We start from the raw sequence: 23,965 nt of genomic DNA, 5'->3' as shown, positions 1-23,965 counted from the left end.
CAGGAGGGGATAATTTTAAACTTTTTTTTTTAACCTTTTAAAACCTTTTTATTTTGACCTAAGTTTAGACTTACAGAAATGTTTCAAAAATCATGCAGAAAATTTCCATATACATCTCACCAACCTTCCCCTAATGTTAAAATCTTACACAACCATAGTACAATTACACTCACTCCTCACTTATTGACATGGTTAGGCTCCACAGAACGGGTCCTTATGTGAAAATCAATGTTATGAATAAAAGAAAAATGACCATATCAGATCTCAAAGTGGAAGATGACTACATCATTACATAACTGCCAAATTACATCATTACATAACTGCCAAACCGCTGAGAATCATGGCCCAGCCAAGCTGACCCAGAACTTTAACCATCACAGCCCGCATTACTCTCACCTTGCATGTTCGTTACTGCCAAACATACATCGTTAATGTGCAAAATAGTCAGATAGTAGATGCTTTACTATTGTTGTAAATGCTAAACGTCAGATAACAAGATAGTCGATGAGTAAGGAGTAGGTGTATAAACGTCAGGAAAATACCAATGGTACAATACTATCAAGTAAACTGTCCTTAGCCAAATTTCACCTGTTTTTCACTGTAAAAACGGTATGAGGGCAGTGTCTGACCTTCTCTAACTTCACCGGGGCAAAGGGAATTAAAATCAACAGCCCAAAGGTGATTCCTATGAGGCGGGGGTCTGACACGCTTCCTCTCTCCACCATCATTATCAATTCTGACACCAACCACCCCTCCCATGACACACTCTCTACTTCTCTGCTGGGTTCGCTTATTCACTGCAATGGCCACACAGAACTCATAGACCATACAATTACAGAGTTTATTAGGGAAATAAGAGGTTACAATTCAGGCTCAGGAACACTCAAGGATACAGTTCTTCCATCAGGACAGCCTCTTCCCAGCTGTGTTTGCAGGCATGCCTTTTCCTGGCACTTGGCCTCTGCCCAAAGGCACTCAGCTTTCTCTCTCTGTGGGCCAGGAAGCCCACCACGCCTTCTTCTGCTGCCAGCTTTCTGCTACCGGGTCTCTCTTGCCACTGCTTCTCAGAGTTATGGCTCACACCCTCTCTCTCTCTCTCTCTCTCCATCTCTGCTTCCAGGAGCTTCTTAGCTCAGGGACCTCAGGTCCAAAGGACACACTGGCTCCTGGCTGTTCCTCCTTGGTGGTGGTGAAATCTTCTCTTTACCACCTCTGGAGTGGCTCATTTCAAGCCCAGCGGGATGGCAAAACTGACCAACCTCCTTGGTGGGGCACAATTATCCTATTACATAGTCCCACCCAAACACTTGGGTGGAAGTTACAAGACCATGGCAAAAAAAGGCCACACAAAAGCGATCCATTACACCGCATTCACTAGTGTCATTTTTTGGACAGGATCCCACATTTCATTTGTTATTTCTCCTTTGTCTCCTCTAGTCTGTCTTTCAGGAACTTTAACACTTTTGAAGAGTACTGATCAGGTATTTTGTGGAATGTCCCTCATGCACCTCATTTTTGCATCTTTTGTAAAAAAAATACCACAGAAAAGATACAGTGTCCTCTTCAGTGCATCATATCAAGGGGTTCATGATATCAATATGTCTTATTACTGGTGATGTTAATCATGAGCACTTGGTTAAAGAAGTTTCTACTGGGTTTCTCCCCTGTAAAGTTACCATCTTTCCTTTTGCAGTTAATATCTTGAGAGAAATACTTTGAGATTATGTAAACCCTGTTTCTCCTTAAACATTTGCCCAAGAATTTCATCCACTGATAGATCTAACAATCATGACTGTGGTATGTGCCTAATGGTAATTTTCTATTTTCATCTGTCTTATCATTAACTGAAATTCTACTATATGGGGGAGCTATCTCTTCGGGGATGCGTATTTTATCACTGATGTTGTTTAGAATTACTGACACATGTTTTAGAGGTTTTATTTCTAAATTCTTTACAGGCAATGCATCCCCTGTTACCTGTACCCGGCATGGACTGCTGCCACTATCCCACCCCTACGGCTCCTCCCTTTGTTATGCCACTGGCTTCAAAGCTCTTAGCTGGTCCTTGGCTCCATCCTCATTTTCTGACTCTTGACCCTCCATTCATTGTACACTGTCTCTGCCTGAAATGCAGTTCATTCTCAAATAAATTTCTATGCCTGACTTGCTTGGCTCGTCATCCAGCTCTCTGCTCAGACTTTCTGTATTCCCTTTCCCATCACTCTCTCTACCGTATTTTATTTTTTACAACATGTGTCACTGTTTAGTGACCAGAATGTCCTCAACTAGAATTAAGCTTCACTGGGGCCAAGGTTTATCTGTCTTGTTCACCATTATACTTTCAGTCTCTCAGTGCCTACAGCTCCAGTGGTCCATTAAAAAAAAAAAAAAAAAAACTTAACGTCTAGTCGATTCTGACTCATACTGACCCTATAAGACAGAGTAGAACTGCCCCATAGGGTTTCCAAGGAGTGACTGGTGGATTCGAACTGCTGACCTTTTGGTTAGCAGCCAAGCTCTTAACCACTGCGCCACCAGCCCTTTAATAAATATTTGTTGAATGAATTAGTTAACAATTAAATACACATTCTCTTATATAAATTTATTTTATGCACACAGATACAAAACATCAGCGTCTATGAAAAAATATACTCGTAACAATAAATAAAACAAAATAAACCAAAAACGGCTGCTGTTGAGTCGATTCCAACTCAGAGACCCTAGGACAAAGTAGAACTGCCCCATAGGGTTTCCAAGGAGCACCCAGTGAATCCCAACTGCCGACCTTTTGGTTAGCAGCTGTAGCACTTAACCACTATGCCACCAGGGTTTCCATAAAATAAACAGAGGCTATAACGTCTTCTTCAAAAGCTCCATGGGCTGTACTGTCTTGCACACCCCTTGGAGGCTGTGCACATTGCTTTGTAGATCATCTTTCTTATGTTCTTCTCCCCCAAGTTTCTCAGCCAGCACTCCACTCTGAGTCTCAGTTATCTCACCAACATATTTTTACTTTGGCATTAATCACCTACATGGGTTTAACATACTTTATTATTTCAGAGTATGTTCACTGCCTTTGTCTAAACTGAAAGGAATTTAATTACATTTGTCTCTGATCATCTCCAGCATACTTCATTCCTTTTGAATTTCCATCTTTTCTTCTAAAGTCCCCACCTCACTCGTAAACCCCTTTCCCTATTGTCAAGCACACTTCCCTTCTTCCTCCAGAGCTTTCATGATGAACCTAATGAATAACTCTCTATTTCACCAAACAACTCAGGGGAAAACATGTGAAAATCACTGGGACCAGATTATCATTCTTTCCTACCCACAGGAAGATACCCCACTTCTTTATTCATATCTCTGCTGGCATTCTTTTAAACCTTTTTTATTGTGAATGATCACACACATACAGATAACTGCAAAAACAAAAATGCACAGCTCAAAGAATTATCATAATGTGAAAACTCATTTAACCTCCACCCAGAGGTCAAGAAATACAACACTGCCGGAACCTGAGAAAGAACCTTCCAATAATCCCGTCCCTTCCCTGCCAAAGAAACAATTATCCTGAGTTTCACGGTTTTCTTTAGTTTTACTACCCAAGCATGTATCCCTAAGCACTACAGTTTTGTTTTGCCTGTTTTTTATCTTCACATGAATGGAATTATATTGTATATATGTATTCTTTTGTGCCTGGATTCTTATATTCAAAATTACATTTATGTGATCTATCCATGTTATTTGTAGCTGTAGTTCATTATTTTTTACTGCTGAATAGAATTCAAATCCTTGTATAAATACACTGTAATTTATTTATCCTGTCTCCTGCAAATAGACATTTCTATTTTTAGCTATTATGAATTATGCTGCTATAAACGGTCTTCCCTCTTGGTGCACATGTATTGCCTCATTTTGGCACAATCTAGGGTATTTGATTATGCCAAACTATTTTCCTAAGTGGATGTATCAATGAAAGGTGAGAGCTCCTATTGCTCCGTTCTCACTGACTTACCAGTCACTCTGCTAGGTGAGTAGAGGTAACACATTGTGGCTGTAATTTCTACTTCCTTGATTACTAAAGAGGTTGGGCTCCTTTTCATTATTTGTTGGCATTTTGTATGTTCTCCTTTGTGAAATGCCTATTCTAGTTTCTTCATTTTTCTTATTTTTTTTTTAGAGTGTTCTTTATATACTCTAGTTCAGGTTTTTAGTCAAAAGAATACTGGGTTTTTGACTTAGTCAAATTTTGACTTAGTCAAAAGTCAGAAGGCTAAATTCTAGTCCTGGCTCTGCCCACATAGCACTGAGATCTGGGACAAGTCACTTAGCCTCTCTGGTTCTTATTTCTTGAAACATAAAATGGGTGTAATATGTTGCCTAACTCATGGATAGTGTTTATGTGTAAATAATTCATTCACCCATTCAACAAACCGTTACTAAGTATCTACAAAGTCTAGTAAGACATGATCCCTTCCTCAAGGAGTTTTTACAAGGGTAAGTTGAAAAAGTGTTGCTACTAGGTTCCAGTTCATACATGCACGGGTTTCTTCCAAACAAAACGTGTTTAAACGTGTCTCTGCCATCAGTGGATGGTGATAGACAAGTTCTCTTCTAGGCCGTAAGCTTTACAGGAGCAGATTGCCACATCTTTTCTCCCACAGAGCAGTGGTAGGTTTGCACATCAACCTTTTGTTAGCAGCCAGGTGCTTAACTATTGTGCCATCAGAGCTCCTTAGATTTTGCTAGAACCTCCTTTTAATTTAAAGCCTTGTTAAATATTTTTCTCAAGTGTGTTAGTCAACTATGTTTCATTTAACTTTTATTATTTCAAATAAATGTACATAGTTTGAAAAGTCACTTAACCCACCCCTCCCCACTCCCAGCTCCTGTTCCCCAAAGTAACTTATTTTGACTTCTGCTATTTATGTCCGTATTTCTAAATAATATGTTCATATTACTATTTTTATATTTTTTCACACTTTTTGGGCATTATCCTTTGATTTCCTATCAGTAATTTGCCTGAGGTAGTTCAGTCAGTAAGTGGAGTACCCAGGGTTTGAACTTACATCTGTTTCCAAACAGCATGCTCTTAACACTAGTTGTATGACCTCTCAGTTGGAACATCTATTAAATTGGCATGATTCCCTTTATTACATTTATTGAATATAAAATGTATCAAGCTAGATACCACAGGTATTGTTAAAAATTAGCCAGACATGGTTCTGATCCTCAAGGAAATCACAGTATACTAGAAAGGTATACAGATACACAAATAATTTTAATCTAAGTTAGACTTTCATAATTACTTAATTAAAAAAGGTCTGTCAAAATTTGAGGGGTAGAGGGAAGAGATTAATGATTAAAGAAAGGTTCTTGTGGGAGACAGGACCAGACTTAGGTGATGGCTCAGGGTACCACACTTAATACTGGTGGTGCAGCAGTTAAAGCGCTTGACTACTAAATGAAAAGTCAGCAGTTTTAACCCACCAGCCACTTCACGGGAGGAAGATGTGGCAGACTGCTTCTGTAAAGATTTACAGCTTCGGAAACCCTACAGAGCAGTTCTTTTCTGTCCTTTAGGGTCATTATGAGACGGCATCAACTCCATGGCAATGGGTTTGTTTTTTTTTTTGTTAACATGCCTGAAGGCTGGGTACCAGACCAAATGATCTTTTGAGTAAACATATAATTCTAACCGCTATTATTCTACAGCTTACAGACAGAATGGACAATTTACACAGTACTGAAACAGGACAGAGCCTTTGTATATAAAAATTAGCCTCACCAGTGCAGCCAAATAACGAAGCACCTTGTTATCATTCACTAGCATTTTAATAACATCTTTCTTCGGAGCTTTTGGAATCAGAGTAAAACAATTCTGAGCAGAATCCTCAACTTGTCCATAACCATTATAGGGAGGCAACTCCTGGAGACATACAGGAAGCAAGAAGTAAAGAGACACTATGTGCATTAAAATTTATGTTAAAGGTAGCTATATGTTTCAAAAAAACACTCTGGAAAACATTTATTCAAAAATAATTTCTATATATACAAGAATAGTCAGAAAAAATAACACATCACTTATTTCTTTTCATTGATGGATTTTATATCATGCTCACTGATCACAGAAATGGCTGATGATACTACAAAGTAAGCCCCAGACTAGATATAAACTATTGCTGATGTCCATGACCTTTTACTGCCAAAGCAGGGCCTGGCCCCATCCCAGTCCCAACTCTGGCCTTTGTGATCATTCTAGGATGAAGCCCAGAGGTCTGTCCGGGACCTCTTTGTGCTAGGGAATGGGCGTCAGCCTGGCAGATCTGGAAACTGTTTTCTCAGTTTACTTAGGGAGAGAGAGAAAGAGGGAGAGGGAGAGAGAGGGAGAGGGAGGGAGGGAGAGAGAGAGAGAGAGAGAGAGAGAGAGAGAGAGTGTGTGTGTGTGTGTGTGTGTGTGTGTGTGTGTTGGAACTGAGGGAGGGAGAGGCCAGGACTTGGTTCATGCTGCTTTTTCTCCTATTTACCTCCGCATTTCTAATATTTTCATTTTTTTAAATTTTTGCCTCACAGAAGAGGAATGATAGTCATACTTTTTTTCGGAACTCGAAACCTTTGTTCACACAGGACCCTCCTTTCCTGGTGAAGAAGCACACTTTGAAAACGAAATTTCAGATGCAAAGGTTACTTGGTAAATTAGAGTGAAGGTATAGGAAGTGCATATGTGTTTCATTCAGGCTTCATGAAAAGCTGAAAGCATCACTCTAGGATGCTGTCATGGATTGAATTGTGTCCCCCAAAAATATCTGTCAACTTGGCTAGGTCATGATTCCCTGTATGACTATATGATTGTCTACCATTTTATCTTCTGATGTGATTTCCCTATATGTTGTAAATCCTATCACTATGATGTAATAAGATGGATTAGCGGCAGTTATATTGATGAGGTCTACAAGATTAGGTAGTGTCTTAGGCCAATCTCTTTTTGAGATATAAAAGAGAGAAGGGAGCAGAGAGACATGGGGACCTCATACGACTAAGAAAGCACCGCTGGGAGCAGAGTGCATCCTTTGGACCTGAGGTTCCTGAGCTGAGATGCTCCCAGACTAAGGAAACACTGATGACAAGGACCTTCCTCCAGAGCCAAGAGAGAGAGGAAGTCTTCCCCTGGACCTGAATTCTAGCCTACTGGACTGTAAGAGGAAACCCTGGCGGCCTAGTGGTTAAGTGCTACGGCTGCTAACCAAAAGGTCAGCAGTTCAAATCCACCAGGGCCTCCTTGGAAACTCTGTGGGGAAGTCTACTCTGTCCTTTAGGGTTGCTGTGAGTTGGAATCGACTCGACAGCAGCGGGTTTGAAGTGTAAGAGAATAAACTTTGTTAAAGCCATCCACTTGTGGTATTTCTGTTATAGCAGCACTAGATGACTAAGACAGATGCTAAGATTTGTTTGCCTAAAAACAAGTACTTCATAGTCTAAGTTTTCCTTCTCCTCATCAACACTGGGCAGACATCAGCAGAGTTCTTTTACCCTGACTCCTTTTTGCTATGCTTTCTCAGCAAACTCAGCTTGTACTATGCTCTTTCACTTGTATATACCTTAACAAATCTTAATTTATTTTTTTAATGCTGTAGTCAGGTACTTTAACAACTTGGCCCATGTGATTCCTGTACCATCCATAACAGGGTATTCCCTCAACAACCAATGACTTTGCTATGTTGCTCAAGGTACACTTCTTTGAACACTGACCCCTGACTCACTTCATGATCATCATGGCTGGAATATGATTAGTGGATCCAGTAGATGGACAATGGCTTAATTTTCTCTGAGTGCAAAACCATGACTCAATAAATATAGAGGTTGCCATGGACAGATGGAACTTAAGCCGAGATGCTACATGCTAAGTCTTTGAGTTACTCTGTAGGCTAGGCAGAAGCTGCAAAGTGGTAAAACTGAACTTGATTTGCATCTATACCAACATACAATGACAGCAGCCTAGTTCCAGGGTGGGAGTGTGGTTGAGGGATTTTGAAATAGGAAAGTACCTGAAAGGCTCTGAGCCTTTTCTCAAATTCCTATTGTGTTTGAACCGGCTTCTACCTGTTTTTTCCTGAATCACACTTTGTTTCCCCTGTCTGCAATGAAGACCTTCCTGAAATCTCAGCCTATATGCCTAGAGTCCTGGCACCTTGATTCTCATACCCCAAGCTACCATCTGAGTCCTGCTCTAAATCAGATGAGCCACTCATCTGACTATGGACATCATCACTGTAGAGATCACCCACCAGACCTTCTGCCAAGGCTTTCTAAACGAAGCTAGTACACATGGAAACTATAACCCTCCTGATTATGGCTTTTAGGGGCCAGCCCATAGCAGATTAGTTCACCTACTCTTGGCTTCCTCTTTCCTATCACCATGTGTCCAGATGGAACCAGCCTAAGTCAGAACACAGCTGGTAACTGTATACATGTTTATTTACTCCTGATCTAGATCAGCTTGACCTATGAGTGTTTTGATTCTCAGATCGAATAACCACATCATATCCACCCCTGTCCCTGACCATTAGTCAGGAATCTTTCCAGGCTCTGCTACAGCCTCCTAGGCTTGGTTGCCAACTAAGTGGTCCAGGGTTAAAATAACTGAGGTATAATGACTAAAGTATTTACTGCTTGGTAAGTGGAGCCCTCCTACTCATCATTACTGACAAAGACTTCCATGGACTTCAAGAGAGAGACTTACACAGAGAGAATTTATTTGTAGTAGAATTATTTACTGTGGAGAATTTACTGGAAATGAACTGACCAAAGACTATGATTAATGTGCCATCTGTGGGGATTTAGACTTAGCTTTATTTATACAGAGTGGCTGAGATTAGCCAAAACAAACAAACAAAAAAAACAAAAATCTACAGTGATTCTTCATTCAGTTCTCTCTGCTCTTTACCGAAGCCTTCTCTTCCCTTTCTTTCCTTAGAAGATGGTTTAGGAAAAAAAAAGATGATTGTAATGGCAGTAGGGATCAGAGGTATTCTAGGAATCAAAAGCTTTCATCTGGTCAAAAGATGAATCAAAGCCTTTTCACTATAAAAAATGTACCGCTAAATTACAACCCCTCTCCACCCTACCTTCTCAAGCACTGGTTAGATAAGACTCATTCTTTGTAAGATTGTTTGCCATCCAATGGGATTGTCCTCGTGCCTTGCAATGTGACCTTCGGCATGTCCCTTGAACTATTTATCTCACACTAGCCTATCTATAAACTAAAATGCCTGATCTATATCTAGAAGAGCAAAGTAAGAGGACTCATAGTTATTGATTTCAAAACATACTAAGAAGCTACAGTAATCAAAACAGTGTGGTATTGGTATAGAGTTAGATACAAAGATCAATGTAATAGACTTGAGAGTCCAGAAATAAACCCATACATCTATGACCAACTGATGATTGACAAGGGTGCTAAGTGCATTCAGTGGGGGAAAAAATAGTCTTCTCAACAAATGGCACTGGGAAAACTGGATCTCCACATGCAAAAGAATGAATTTAGACCCATAACTCACACTACATATAAAATTAACTCAAAAAGGATGAATGACTAAATATAAGAACTAAAACCATAAAACTCTTAGAGGAAAACTTAGGGGTAAAGCTCTAAGGCCTTGTTTTTGACAGTAGGTTCTTAGATATGTCACCAAAAGCATGAACAACAAAAGACAAAATAGATAAATTGGATTTCATCAATATTAAAAACTTTCATCCATCAAAGGACTTATAAACAAAATGAAGAGACAACCTATAGAATGGAAGAAAATATTTGGGAACCACATATCTGATAAGGGTTTAATATCCAGAATATATAAAGATCTCCTACAACTCAATCACAAAAAGACAACCCTATTTTGAAAACGGGAGAAGGACTTGAACACACATTTTTCCGAAGAAGATACTCAAATAGCCAATAAGCATAGGAAAAGATAATCAGCATTATTAGTCATTAGGGAAATGCAAATCAAAACCACAATAGATACCACTTCACACCGAACAGCATGGCTCTTATCAGAAAATAACAAGAGTTAACAAGCATGTGAAGAAACGGAATTCTCATGCATTGCTGATGGGAACGTAAAATGGTGCAGCCACTTTGGAAAACAGTTTGGTAGTTCCTCAAAACATTAAAAAGAATTACCACACGACCTAGAATTTACTCCTACGTACATACCCAAAAGACTTGAAAGCAAGGACTCAAACAGATGTTTATATACCAATGTTCACTGCAGCATTATTCACAATAATCAAAAGGTGGAAACAACCTGAGTGTCCATCAACAGATGAATGAATAAACAAAATGTGGTATACCCATACAATAGAATATTATTAGCCATAAATAGAAATGACATTTTGACACATGCTATGAGGCGGATGAACCTTGAAAACATTATGCTAAGTGAAATAAGCCAGATACAAAAGGGAAAATAATGTATGATTTCAATAATGTAGGAAATATTTGGAATAGGCAAATGCACAGAAATAAAAAAAAGTTTATTAGTGGTTATCAGAACAATGCTGTCAGTGACAGGATAATATCTCCACACCTACAAGGAAGACCAGTTAATACAACTATTATTCAAATTTACACACCAACCACTAAGGCCAAAGATGAAGAAATTGAAGATTTTAACCAAATTTTGCAGTATGAAATTGATCGAACATGCAATCAGCATGCACTGATAATTACTGGTGATTGGAATGCAAAAGATGGAAACAAAGAAGGATCAGTAGTTTGGAAAATATGGCTTTGGTGACAGAAATAACACGAAAGGTTGCATGACAGGATTTTGCAAGACCAAAGACTTCTTTGTTGCAAATACCTTTTTTCACCTACATAAACTGTGACTATACATGTGGACCACACCAGACGGAATACACAGGAATCAAATCAACTACATCTGTGCTAAGAGATGACAGAAAAACTCGACATCATCAGTCAGAACAAGGCCAGGGGCCAGCTACGGAACAGACCATCAATTGCTCATATGCAAGTTCAAGATGAAGCTGAAGAAAATTAGAACAAGTCCAGAGAACTCAAAGTATACCTTAAGTATGTCCCACCTGAATTTAGAGACTATCTCAAGAAAAAATTTGACCAGTTGAACAGAAATGACCAAAGACCAGATGAGTTGTGAAATGACATAAAGGACACCATACATGAAGAAAGCAAGCGGTCATTAAAAAGACATGAAAGAAAGAAAAGACCAAAATGGATGTCAGGAAAGACTCTGAAACGTGCCCTTGAAGGTCAAATAGCGAAAGCAAACAGAAGAAATGATAAATGTAAGAGCTGAACAGAAGATTTAAAAGTGCAGCTTGAGAAGACAAATTATTATAAGGAAATGTGCAAAGACCTGGAATTAGAAAACCAAAGGGGAAGAACATGCTTTGCATTTCTTAAGCTGAAAGACCTGAAGAAAAAAATTCATGCCTTTAGTTGCAATATTGAAGGATTCCATGGGAAAAATATTAAATAACACAGGAAGCATCAAAAGAAGATGGAAGGAATACATAGAGTTATTATACCAAAAAGAATTGGTTAACATTCAACCATTTCAGGAGGTAGCATATGATGAGGAACTGATGGTATGAAAGGAAGAGGTCCAAGCTGCACTGAAGGCACTGGCAAAAACAAGGCTCCAGGAATTAATGGAATACCAATTCAGATGTTTCAACAAACGGATGCAGCACTGGAAGTACTCACTTGTCTATGCCAAGAAATTTGGAAGACAGCTAGCTGGCCAACTGACAGGAAGAGATCCATATTTATGCCTGTTCCAAAGAAAGGTGATCTAACCAAATGTGGAAGTTCTCCAACAATATCGTTAATATCACACACAAGTAAAACTTTGCTAAAGAACATTCAAAAGCTGTTGCAGCAATACATCAACAGGGAACTGCCAGAAATTCAAGCTGGATTCAGAAGAGGATGTGAAATCAGGGATATCAGTGCTGATGTCAGATGGATCCAGGCTGAAACCACAGAATACCGGGAAGATGTTTACCTGTGTTTTATTGACCATGCAAAGGTATTCGACTGTGTGGATCGTAACAAATTATGGATAACACTGTGAAGAATAAGAATGGGAATTCCGAAACACCAAATTGTGCTCATGAGGAACCTGTACATAGATCAAGAGACAGTCATTTGAACAGAACAAGAGGATACTGCCTGGTTTAAAGTCAGGAAGGGTGTGCGTCAGGTTGTATCCTTTCACTATACCTATTCAGCCTGTATGCTGAGCAAATAACCCGAGAAGCTGGACTATATGAAGAAGAACAGGGCATCAGGATTGGAGGAAGACTCATTAACAACCCGCATTATGCAGATGATGCAATCTTGCTTGCTGAAAGTGAAGAGGACTTGAAGCACTTACTGATGAAGATCAAAGACTACAACCTTCAGTATGGATTATACTTCAGCACAAAGAAAAGTAAAATCCTCACAACTGGGTCAAAAAGCAACATCATGATAAACGGAGAAATGACTGAAGTCGTCAAAGATTTCATTTAACTTGGATCCATAATCAACAGCCATGGAAGCAGCAGTCAAGAAATCAAAAGACACACTGCACTAGGCAAATCTGCCGTAAAGGACCTCTTTAGTGTTAAAAAGGAAAGATGTCACCCTGAAGACTAATGTGCGTCTGACCCAAGCCTCGGTGTTTTCAACTGCTTCGTATGCGTATAAAAGCTGGACAATGAATAAGGAAGACTGAAGAATTGACACCTTTGAATTATGGTGTTGGTGAAGAATATTGAATATACGATGGACTACCAAAAGAGCAAATAAATCTGTCCTGGAAGAAGTACAGCCACATTGCTCTTAAGAGGCAAGAATGGCAAGACTTCATCTCACATACTTTGCACACATTATCAGGAGGGATCAGTCCCTGGAGGAGGACATCATGCTTGGTAAAGTAGAGCATCAGTGAAAAAGAGGAAGACCCTCAACGAGATGGACTGACATCGTGGCTGCAACAATAGGCTCAAGCATAACAACCATTCTGTGGATGATGCAGGGCTGGGCAGTATCTCAGTTCTGTTGTACAAAGGATCGCTATGGGTTGGAACCGACTCAGCGGCACCTAAAAACAACAACAACAGGGGCTGGGAGGAGGGAGAAATAAGGAGTTCTTGGTTAAGGGCTATTGAGTTTTTTGGGGTGATGAAAAACTTTTAGAAATGAATAGTAGTGATGGTTGCACAACAAGGTGAATGTAGTTAATATCACTGAATTATACACTTAAAAATGGTTAAAATGGCAAAAGTTTTGTCATATATATTTTACCGCAGTAAAATTCTTTAAAATCTAAATTTCTTCATGTGGTATTTTTTCCTCTGTACTGCATTAAATGCTTCCATTTAATGCTACCATTTGGGGTGGGGGTGGCAAAGGTTTTTATTACAAATCTTAATCAATGAGCACATTGATTTCTATTAGAGTTTTATCAGAAGAAAAAAACTGACAGCAAGAGGTATTATCATCACCACACTTCCAGAAGTTTTATTGCACCTGAGAACTCATACCAAAATCCAAATCTTTCTTTGTAATTGTTTTCGCGAAACACTGGTTCTAAAAAGCCTGCCTAAGATATAACCTGCCTTTTGGGGGAACATCATCTATATCGCAGGAAATCTGCTTCAGTCCAGCTGAAGAAACACGTCTCCTATTTGCCAGGCACTGTATTAGGTACTGAGACCATAAAAATGAATAGGTCGTCGTCTCTGCCCTCAAGGAAATTACAGTCTAGTAGAAAAGATTCACAAACAGATATTTAAATATAATTGATAAGTGCTACTGGAAGGGGTCACAGTGTACCCCAGGAACTCAGGCAAGAGGCATTTAATCCTGCCAGAGCTTTAGGGAAGCTTCTTTGGGGAGAGGAGGCCTGGAAGAATGAGAGGGAGCTGTGTGAAAGAATGGCGGAAAAGTAATTCAAGCAGGTGGGAGAGCATGAGCAAAAGCCCAGGGGAGTACAACAGGATGCCGTCCTGGCAAAATCACATGCAATTCGGTATAACTGCAGAATGCGTGCAAGGAAGGGATGGCAGATGCCAGAGGCGGGGGCGGGGGGAGTCTAGGCATAGAGGAATTCAGTAATTCCATCCTTTTACTCATGGCCTTTCTTTAGAGGAGAAAGAGTCTAGTGACGTTATTTTACACTCACAGTAGCAATATAAAGACTGGCCACAGGTGTCAACCCCTTGTTTTATACATGGCAATCGACATAGAGAGGTTGTATGAGTTGCTCCTGCCCCAGGCAGTATAACATCAGTGTTTAGTCCATGATAATGTGCTGCCTTCTATAACATGTAATTAAAAAAAAAAACCATGCAATTCTCATTTTAAACTCTTAAAACTTGTGGTCTGGCAGAATTCTGAAGTCTCATGCTTATCAAATTATTATTTTGGTGTATTAAAAGTGCCAGGAATTTACTCTCATATCAGAGTGCAGCTTGTGATGCACAGAACTGAATTATGTGGCTCTAAGAAAAGCTGTGCTGCAATGAGAGAAAGCCATCCTCCAACATCTTCAGTTAATCAGGCTTTCTGTTGCACCCAATCACTTTCTTGTGTGTGTAAAAATATACACAACAAAACATACACCCATTCAATAATTTTTCCATGTTAATATGCATAGACTTAACTTCCTCCTTTTTTCCAGCTTCATAGTCTTCTAGTTATAATGATGGATGTATTACAATTTATTTTGCCATTTTCTTTATACTTTTTTATTTATAAATAATGCTGCAATACACATTCTTACACATATTTTTTTATAAGTCCCCAAAGTAGGTTTTCTAGGTTGATATGTGATATTTTATTTTGAAACAAAATTAAAATCATGACAAAACGCCCTTTAGAACAATTGTTATGATTGGTTTTCCCATTAACAGCGTATAAAAATGCCCATTCTTCATATCATGGGATACTGTGAGTCTTTTTAATCTTTGAAAATTAAATAGATCAAGAAACCTCAACATTTTCTTGGAGAGGTTGTGGAGAGAGTAGAACACTTAAACACTGCTGGTGGGAATGTAAAATGGTACAACCACTTTGGAAATCGATTTGGCGCATCCTCAAAAAACTAGAAATAGAACTACCATATGATCTAGCAATCCCACTCCTTGGAATATATCCTAGAGAAATAAGAGCCTTTACACGAACAGATATATGCACACCCATGTTCAATGCAGCACTGTTTACAATAGCAACAGGTTGGAAGCAACCAAGGTGTCCACCAACGGATAAATGGATAAATAACTATGGTATATTCACACAATGGAATACCACACATCAATAAAGAACAATGATGAATCCATGAAACATTTCATAACATGGAGAAATCTGGAAGACATTATGCTGAGTGAAATTAGTCAGTTGCAAAAGGACAAATATTATATAAGACCATTATTATAAGAACTGGAGAAACAGTTTAAACAGAGAAGAAAATATTCTTTGATGGTTACGAGAGGGGGGAGGGAGGAAAGGAGGGAGAGGGGTTTTCACTAACAAGACAGTAGATAAGTTTTATTTTAGGCGAAAGGAAAGACAACACACAATACAGCAGAGGTCAACACAACTGGACTAAACAAAAAGCAAAGAAGTTTCCCGAATAAACTGAATGCTTCGAAGGCCACCGTAGCAGTAGCAGGGGTCTAGGGACCATGGATTCAGGGGACACGTAAATCAACTGGCATAATAAAATCTGTTAAGGAAATATTCTGCATCCCACTTAAGAAAGTGGCATCTGGGATCTTAAATGCTAGCAAGCAGCCATCTAAGATGCATCAATTGGTCTCAACCCACCTGGAGCAAAGGAAGAATGAAGAATACCAAGGACACAAGGTAATTATGAGCCTAAGAGACAGAATGGACCACATAAACCAGAGACTACATCAGCCTGAGACCAGAAGAACTATATGGTGCCTGGCCACAACCGATGACTGCCCCGACAGGGAACACAACAGAGAACCCCTGAGGGAGCAGAAGAGCAGTGGGATGCAGACCCCAAATTCTCGAAAAAGACCAGACTTAATGGTCAGACTGAGACTAGAAGGACCCCAGAGGCCCTGGTCCCCAGACTTCCTGTTAACCCAAGACAGGAACCATTCCCAAAGCCAACTCTTCAGACAGGGATTGGACTGGAATATGGGATGGAAAATGATACTGATGAAGAACAAGGTTCTTGGATCAAGTAGACACATGAGACTATGTTGGCATCTCCTGTCTGGAGGGGAGATGAGAGGGCAAAAGGAGCCAGAAGCTTCCCGAATGGACATGAGGAGAGAAAGTGGAGGGAAGGAGTGTGCTGTCTCATTAGGGGGAGAGCAATTGGGAGTGTAGCAAGGTATAAAAGTATATATAAATTTTTGTATGACAGACTGGCTTGATTTGTGAACTTTCACTTAAAGCACAATAAAAATTAAAAAAAAAAAAAAAGAAACCTCAACATTTTCATTTCTATTTCTTTGATTATTGGTTAGATTGAGGATCTTTTCATATATTTATTGGCCATTTGTGTTTCTTCTTTTTTGAGCTTCTCTATTTCATATACGTTGCCCATTTTTTATTGGGTATTCATTTTATTATTTTATTGGGATTTTTTTCCTTTTTCTTAAGTTTCTACATCAAAGATTAATTCTCTTACCACACTCAAACTCGTGTTTTATTACCTGTTTTATAGGAGGTGGTTCCTTCTTGCTCACATCAATACATGGTAAGTCAGTGATTCCAAACTTTTCTTTATAATACTGTCGAGTAAACGGATCACAATCATAAATGAAGAACGTTCTCCCAAGAATAGTGAGTGATTTCCCAACAATAAAATCCTTGGCAGTGTACCATTCCAACACTTCTTGATCAGAGATTTCCAGCACACACTGAGGGAAGTTCTCTAACATAAGATGGAGGAGAGAGAAAAGAAGGAGGAATGAGGATGGGAAGAAAGGCTGACACTCAACAGCTGGGCGTTCTTGAGAACCTGAGGGAGTGCAGCCTTTTGCTTTGGTCAAGGATTAAGGACTCCCCTACATTCCCACCAGAATATAAGTGTGTATATTTCCATCTGTTGACAGGACAGAGATGGCTTTTGTAAAGTCTCTCTCCATATTTAGCTCCAACTATGATTCAGAGTTACTAATCTTAGTAGAATTACGGATTAAAAGAAATTACTACAGAGAGAAAGAATAAATGTCTTTCTATATTCATAGAGTCATAGACCTAAAAGGGGTTCAAGTCACTTGGGTGGAAGGCCAAAATTAGTACATTAGTCCCATGTCATAGGGCTCCTAGAGAGTAGGGGGCTGAGTGTAGTAGGTAGCAGCTAGATTATGGGAAACTAGGGCACAGTTCTAGTTGTTGCTATCTGAGAATGCAAGCCCAGTGTTAACATTCACTCAAGAAAACAGAGAAACCTACATTTTTGTATGTGACTGCTCCTAATTTTAAAATGATGGTAATGAATTTTTACTCCCTTTTGCCTCTTTTCCTTACTCTCATTCTCCACTCTCTGGTATACAATCATTTTAACGTGTAGCTTTTTGTTTGAGTGTATGTGTACTATGTTTTTTCTTTATTATTTTACTGTGGTAAAATATATACAACAGAACATTGGCCATTTCAAACATTTTTACATGTAGTATTCAGTGACATTAATTACGTGCACCATGTTGTACAACCATCACCACCACTATCGTTGCCAAATTTTTTCTTAACAGAAACCTGGTACCACTTAAGCAACAACTACCCTTTTCTCCTCCCACCAATTCCTGGTAACCACTAATAATCTTTGATCTCTATGCATTTGCCTAGTCTAGATATTTCATATAAGTAGGGTCCCTTTGTGTCTGACGTATTTCACTTAACAATGTTCTCAAGGTTCTCCCACTTTGCAGCACGTATTGGAACTTCATTTCCCTTAATGGGTGAATAATGCTCCACTGTACGTGCGTACCACATGTTGTTTATCCACTCATCTGCTGATGGACACTTGGGCTGTTTCCACCTTTTGGCTATCATGAATAATGCTGCAATAGTCATTGGTGTACAAGAATCTAAATCCCTGCTTTCAAGTCTTTTGGGTATATACGTAGGAGTGGAATTTTTTTATGGTAATTCTGTGTTTAATTTTTCGAGGAATGTACTATGTTTTGTGTGTACATATTTTAGATGATGTAAATGGCATTGCAGCACACATCTCGTTTCACTTCTTTTTGTACACAGCATTATGTTTTTAAGATCCATCCATTTGCTGTCTGTGTTTAACTATGAAAGTTAATCAAGATGTATCTCCTCCACACTTTGTCTGTCTACTCTCCCCATGACAGAAACCTTGCTCACAAATAATAGTGTACTTTTTTAAACAACGTGCAGGACACGTAACACATATGGGTAGGCTGAATTTAGCCTATATACGGCCAATTTGTTTATAACCTCTAATCTAGACAAGCCTCTTTCTCAATACCTGGAACCTCTTAGTTCCCAACAATATAGCAAAATGAAAATAATAAACAAAAGTATTTATAGAGTTCTGTCAGCCACCCAAGCATGAGAGATATCATTACATGGGACCAGATGACATTTTTGCAAGAGAAAATTCTTGAACTACTACGTAAATCAGTAACTATAGCAAGCTTACTTATCCCAGGGAAATATTGGTGGACAGCAGATGTCAGTCGCATGTTTTTACATTCTCACTCTCCAACCCACTAGAGGCTATTTTAAAGCAGAAAACAAAGAGCACACATTGACACAATGCTGCTCCACCTTTATGAGTCACAGACATGCCTTTTCTAAATTCAAGTTATCTCGCGTAGAAACTTCCTGTTTAGGAAGTAGTTGAGAAGTAAAGTCAGGAAAACACATAAAGAAATGCTAAGCTATATCCTTGAAAGAAAACAGGCCTCTTAAAAAATGTGTAAAAAAACTACCACAGCCTACACCAGACTGAGTCCAGCACAACTAGATGGTACCCCGCTACCACCACGGACTGCTCTGACAGGGATCACAACAGAGGGTCCCAGACAGAGCTGGAGAAAAATGCAGAACAAAATTCTAACTTACTGGCCTGACAGAGACTGGAAAAACCACGAGAGTATGGCCCCAGACACCCTTTTAGCTCAGTAATGAAGTCACTCCTGAGGTTTGCCCATCAGCCAAAGGTTACACAGGCCCTAAAACAAAATGAGACTAAAGGTGCACACTGGCCTAGGGGCGGGGACTAGAAGGCAGGAGGGGACAAGAAAGCTGGTAATAGAAACCCAAGGTAGAGAAGGGAGAGCACCAACATGTTGTGAGGCTAGTAACCAATGTCACAAAACAATATGTGTACTATTTAATGAGAAGCTAGTTTGTTCTGTAAGCCTTCATCTAAAGTACAATTTAAAAAAAAAAAAGATGAGAAGGGGGCAGAAAAACTAAATTAACGGAAACAGAACAACCAGAATGGAAATAATGAGAACGTTCACACATTATGAAGATTGTAACCAAAGTCACTGAACAATTTCTAGTGTAGAAATTTGTTGAATGGGAACCTAAACTGCTCTGTAAATCTTCACTGAAAACACAATAAAATTTTTTTTTTTTTTTTTACTATACTTTAGATGAAGGTTTACAGAACTAGTTTCTCATTAAACAGTTAGTACACAGATTGTTTTATGACATTGGTTAACAACCCCACAACATGTCAACACTCTCCCTTCTCAACTTTAGGTTTCCTATTAACAGCTTTCCTCTCCCCTCCTGCCTTCCAGTCCTTGCCCCAGGGCTGGTGTGCCCCTTCAGTTTCATTTGGTTTTATGAGCCTGTCCAATCTTTGGCCGAAGGGTGAACTTTAGGAGTGACTTCATTACTGAGCTGAAAGGGTATCCAGGGGCTATACTCTCACGGTTTCTCCAGTCTCTGTCAGGCCAGCAAGTCTGGTCTTTCTTTTGGGGTTAGAATTTTGTTCTTCATTTTTCTCCAGCTCTGTCTGGGACCCTCTATTGTGATCCCTGTCAGAGCAGCTGATGGTGGTAGCTGGGCACCATCTAGTTGTACTGCACTCAGTCTGGTAGAGGTCATGGTATATGTAGTCCATTAGTCCTTTGGACTAATTTTTCCCTCATATCTTTAGTTTTCTTCATTCTTCCTTGCTCCCAAAGGGGTGAGACCAGTGGAGTATCCTAGATTGCCACTCACAGGCTTTTAAGACCCCAGATGTTACTCACCACAGTAGAATGTAGAACATTTTCTTTATAAACTATATTATGTCAATTGAGCTAGATGTTCCCCAAGACCACGGTCCCCACAGCCCTCAGCCCAGTAATTTGGTCCCAAAAGGAGTTTGGATCTATCTATGGAGCTTCCATGACCTTGCCTTATACAAGTCATGCCGGTTTCCCCAGTACTGTGTACTGTATCACCCTTCTCCGAAGTTACCACTTATCTAAAAAATAAAAAAAAAAAAAAGGTGTGTAAAAAGTCTGACATTAAACCACTCCACTTCATAAGCCTTGCTCTACCACACTTTAAACAGATCTCCCACTGCTGCTTTGGTTTTGTTTCCATGAGCTGGGTTATGAGTCATCTCTACCAGACCATCTCTGGGGCGTGCCTAGACCAAGCAGCAGGTAATGGAGGAAAGTAATGGGAGGTCATTCTCTGAGCACCTAGGAGAATACTGCAAGAATCTCCCAAGTGTAAAGAGAATGACCACACTGACTAAGTAACTCCTTTTAGACCCAAAAAAGGTCCCAACTAACAGAGAACAAAATGAATTAAACATACTTGCATTTTCTACCAAAATCTTCGGCATGTGCTGGCGGTTCATCAGGAGTGGGAAAGGATCTCGCCCATCATTCCGTTCATGGACCTCTCGAATTTCCACCGTATCATCCACAAGATAGTAATGAATGATGTAAGTCCGACATTCACCAAACATGCTGTCTGTATCATCCCAGATGGCATAGAATCGAAGAACCTTTGAGGAATCCAGAGTAGTAACTTCAGTAGGAATCCTACCAGTAGAGAGTTTAATTAAGCTACTCTGGCATTTATATACCAGACGGTGATGTAAAGATTAACTGGGAAGTCTGTAAATTAATCTCAGGTGGTGGATTGAAAAAAAGAAAAATTCATAAAATACTAAAACATTTGAAATTAGGTACCAGCTAGAAACAACTGAATAATAGACTTATAAGTCTGTGCTGAGAAAGGTAAGTTCACTCTGATCCAAAATATTAGTCAACAAAAGGAGAAGCTGAATTAAAAGAGCAACAGGTCCTTTTTACAGTGACTTGTATGTACTAATAAAGGGACACATAAATAGTTTATTCATAATTAATACGGAAAAATTGTTCACTTATTAATCAGTCTTTTTTAGTCCTATCAGCAAACATCTTTAATGACAGTATCAACATAATCTTTAAATGCAAAGGAATAACAGATGTATGACTGATACATTGAAAATCTTTATAAAGCTATGCTACTGATAGGTAAAATTTTCTGAACTAAAAGTTGCTAAATTTCTGAAAGAGAGAAAGAATAAAAGTACTAAAAAAGAGTCGAGGGTGATATTCTCCCTTTTCTCTTTTCTTTTAGTAAAGAAAGAAGACTCAAATCTGCAAACCCACAGTGGAAGGGCAGGAAGATTGGAAGAGTTGGAAAATACCCAGAACATTCTGTACTCATACATCAATATAAAATTTAACAGGGAACCCTCAGCAATGAGGTTTCTGTGAAATTATTATTAGAAGCCTAAATTTATTTATTCAAGGAATTTCCCAATAATTCATTTAAGGTTTCTCAAAGGATTCCATGAGATTAATTCACATTTGGAGAAAGAACTGGTCAACAGGCAATATACAATGATGGAAGCAGATGTAACTCAGGAATTATTTTAAAATTTAAAAGTTTGGTAGAACTCACAAGACTTAATCCACAATCTTCTGTGGATCTCTAACATGAAATTTAGGTATTCTTATACTTCTATCCCTAGATGAAACCAGAAAGGTAGTGCTGCATCTGAAGAGTTAAATTATGGATGTAATATTTCAAAACATACATCTACCAAAACAGCTTGCCAATAAATACATGTGCCATACTAGGAAACAGGTAAATGTAGGTCACTTACTTGTTTGTCAAAGGTGAGAAACTGCTTGAGTTGATCAAAGTCCGATGGGGTGACATACTTACGAAGAGGCTGTTTCCGGAGTTCAGTGTAAGGATCAAGAGCCATTTTCTCTGGGGGATTTAATTCAATGCCTTGACTTTCCAAAAATTCCTGAATAATTCAAAATTAATAATGATCATCTTTCTTGGAGCTTCTTAAAGTCAGTCATAAATTAATGGTGCAAAAGTAAGTGAAATCATTATTTCTATGTTATTGCCCAAGTCAACCATTAATTTGCAGCTTGAGCATGTGTTAACAGTACTAAGATTCCAACTGACCTAACTGTATAATGCAGATGATAATTACCTTATGCATTTCGTATTATAGAACTGCTAGGCAATATGCTAAGCTAGTCTGGGAAACATGATGGTAAGGTAACTGGCTCCAATTATGAACCTGGATTAATGAAATTTATTTAGGTGCCACGAACAGTGTAAGTCCTAGGATTGTTTATACTCACACATCCAGAAACTAAAGATAGTTTCAAAACCAGTATACAATTCTTATCAGGTGTGGGAACAAGCAACATAATGGCTAAGGTAAGCTGAAATCACATTCTCAACTTTCTAACCTAATTAAAACACGGTATATAATTAAGTCTCTTTCCTACCCACCCAAAGAAAAGGGGTTGGGGAACACTATCTACTGGTTATCTAAGATCAGAAAACATTTTGGCAAATTAAGAAAGACAAATCAAGTGCTCAAATCTCGCAACAAAAAGTAAAGAAAGCATCTGAATTTGACATGATCTTGCTAATTATGAATAAACACAACCTTATTTTCACAGGCACTGTATCTTTCCATACTACAACTTGGCATTTTATCTTCTTAAAAAAGAAAAGTACAATTTCATGGGATTTGTTCACTTTCTGGAAATGGAAATTAATGTGAAGTCTGGGTTTCTTTTGGGAATTATGAGGTTTGCTTTTTAGAAAATATATAGAACTGAAGGCCATAATGTTTGGTTCTATTATTAGCATTGCTGTTAACTAGATTGTGATCTTAGTATTTAAGCTTTTACTAGGCAGTCTCCAATATCCTTCCAGTATAAAAATGTTATGGTCTTAAGATCTATTAAAACTGCTGACCTAGAGATAAATGACTAGCAGTAAAATCTTCCTTTCCCTTGAGATGGCGGATGAGCGTAGCAGGATTATTACTGGTTCAGGTATTAGTAGGTGTTTGCTTCTGTTGCTTCAAACAGATAATCAGGCCTTTTGTTAACTTTGCCTTAGAGACTTGACAGGAATGTAGAAGCTCCCTAAAGTCAACTGTTTTCTTGAGTTTTAGAAAAACCTAAACTCTTTGAAGAGATAATTCCAAAGTTTCCCAGAAGGGGGAGAAAACAGAAGGGAATGCCTTTGAGGGCAAGCAGAGAGGAAGGGGGAAATTCCCTCAGACTGGAAAACAGAGGTAAGTGGGTCTCAGAAAAGCAGGACCTAACAGATGTTCTGTGGCACTGCTTGAAACATACATGTAGCCAGAGTCAAGAACATTCAATCTCAAACAATTCCAAGTCCCAGGATCTCACCTAGTACCAAAGTATCAAGGAGGTGCCCTTGGCATTGGACTACAGTCCCCACTGTTGTTGTCTGTGGGCCCTGTCTGTATGAACCGTTTATCTCTGAAATTGCCACACTGCTTCCTTATTGTTCTTAGGGCTTAAAATGTGTGGAAAAGCTATCAGTAAAGAGAAACATGAGTCCAGTTGGATTGGGGCTCATATGGGTGTTATTTTTTTTTTTAAATATTTTTTGCACATC

General features: G+C 39.0%; 1 protein-coding gene across 3 annotated transcripts in view; it reads right to left on the bottom strand.

The window, feature by feature from the left end:
• EFHC1 (EF-hand domain containing 1) overlaps positions 1-23,965 on the bottom strand; it is a 59,174-nt gene that overhangs the window by 17,214 nt on the left and 17,995 nt on the right. For 2 of the 3 annotated variants that reach the window (XR_007518466.1, XM_049894103.1), the window contains exons 4-7: positions 22,164-22,313; positions 20,819-21,011; positions 16,726-16,946; positions 5,789-5,929 (exon numbers count right to left, since the gene is read on the bottom strand). Coding sequence is in view for 2 of the 3 variants with exons in the window: in XM_049894103.1 (XP_049750060.1) it covers positions 5,789-5,929; positions 16,726-16,946; positions 20,819-21,011; positions 22,164-22,313 (705 nt within the window). In the remaining variant the exon portion in view is untranslated. The remainder of the gene's footprint in view (positions 1-5,788; positions 5,930-16,725; positions 16,947-20,818; positions 21,012-22,163; positions 22,314-23,965) is intronic. The other variant, XM_049894116.1, reaches the window with a different exon arrangement.

Source organism: Elephas maximus, chromosome 1 (assembly GCF_024166365.1).
Source record: "Elephas maximus indicus isolate mEleMax1 chromosome 1, mEleMax1 primary haplotype, whole genome shotgun sequence".
Lineage (NCBI taxonomy): Eukaryota > Metazoa > Chordata > Mammalia > Proboscidea > Elephantidae > Elephas > Elephas maximus.
Note: the sequence above shows the minus strand (reverse complement) of the source record. Positions and strands in the feature narration are given on the sequence as shown.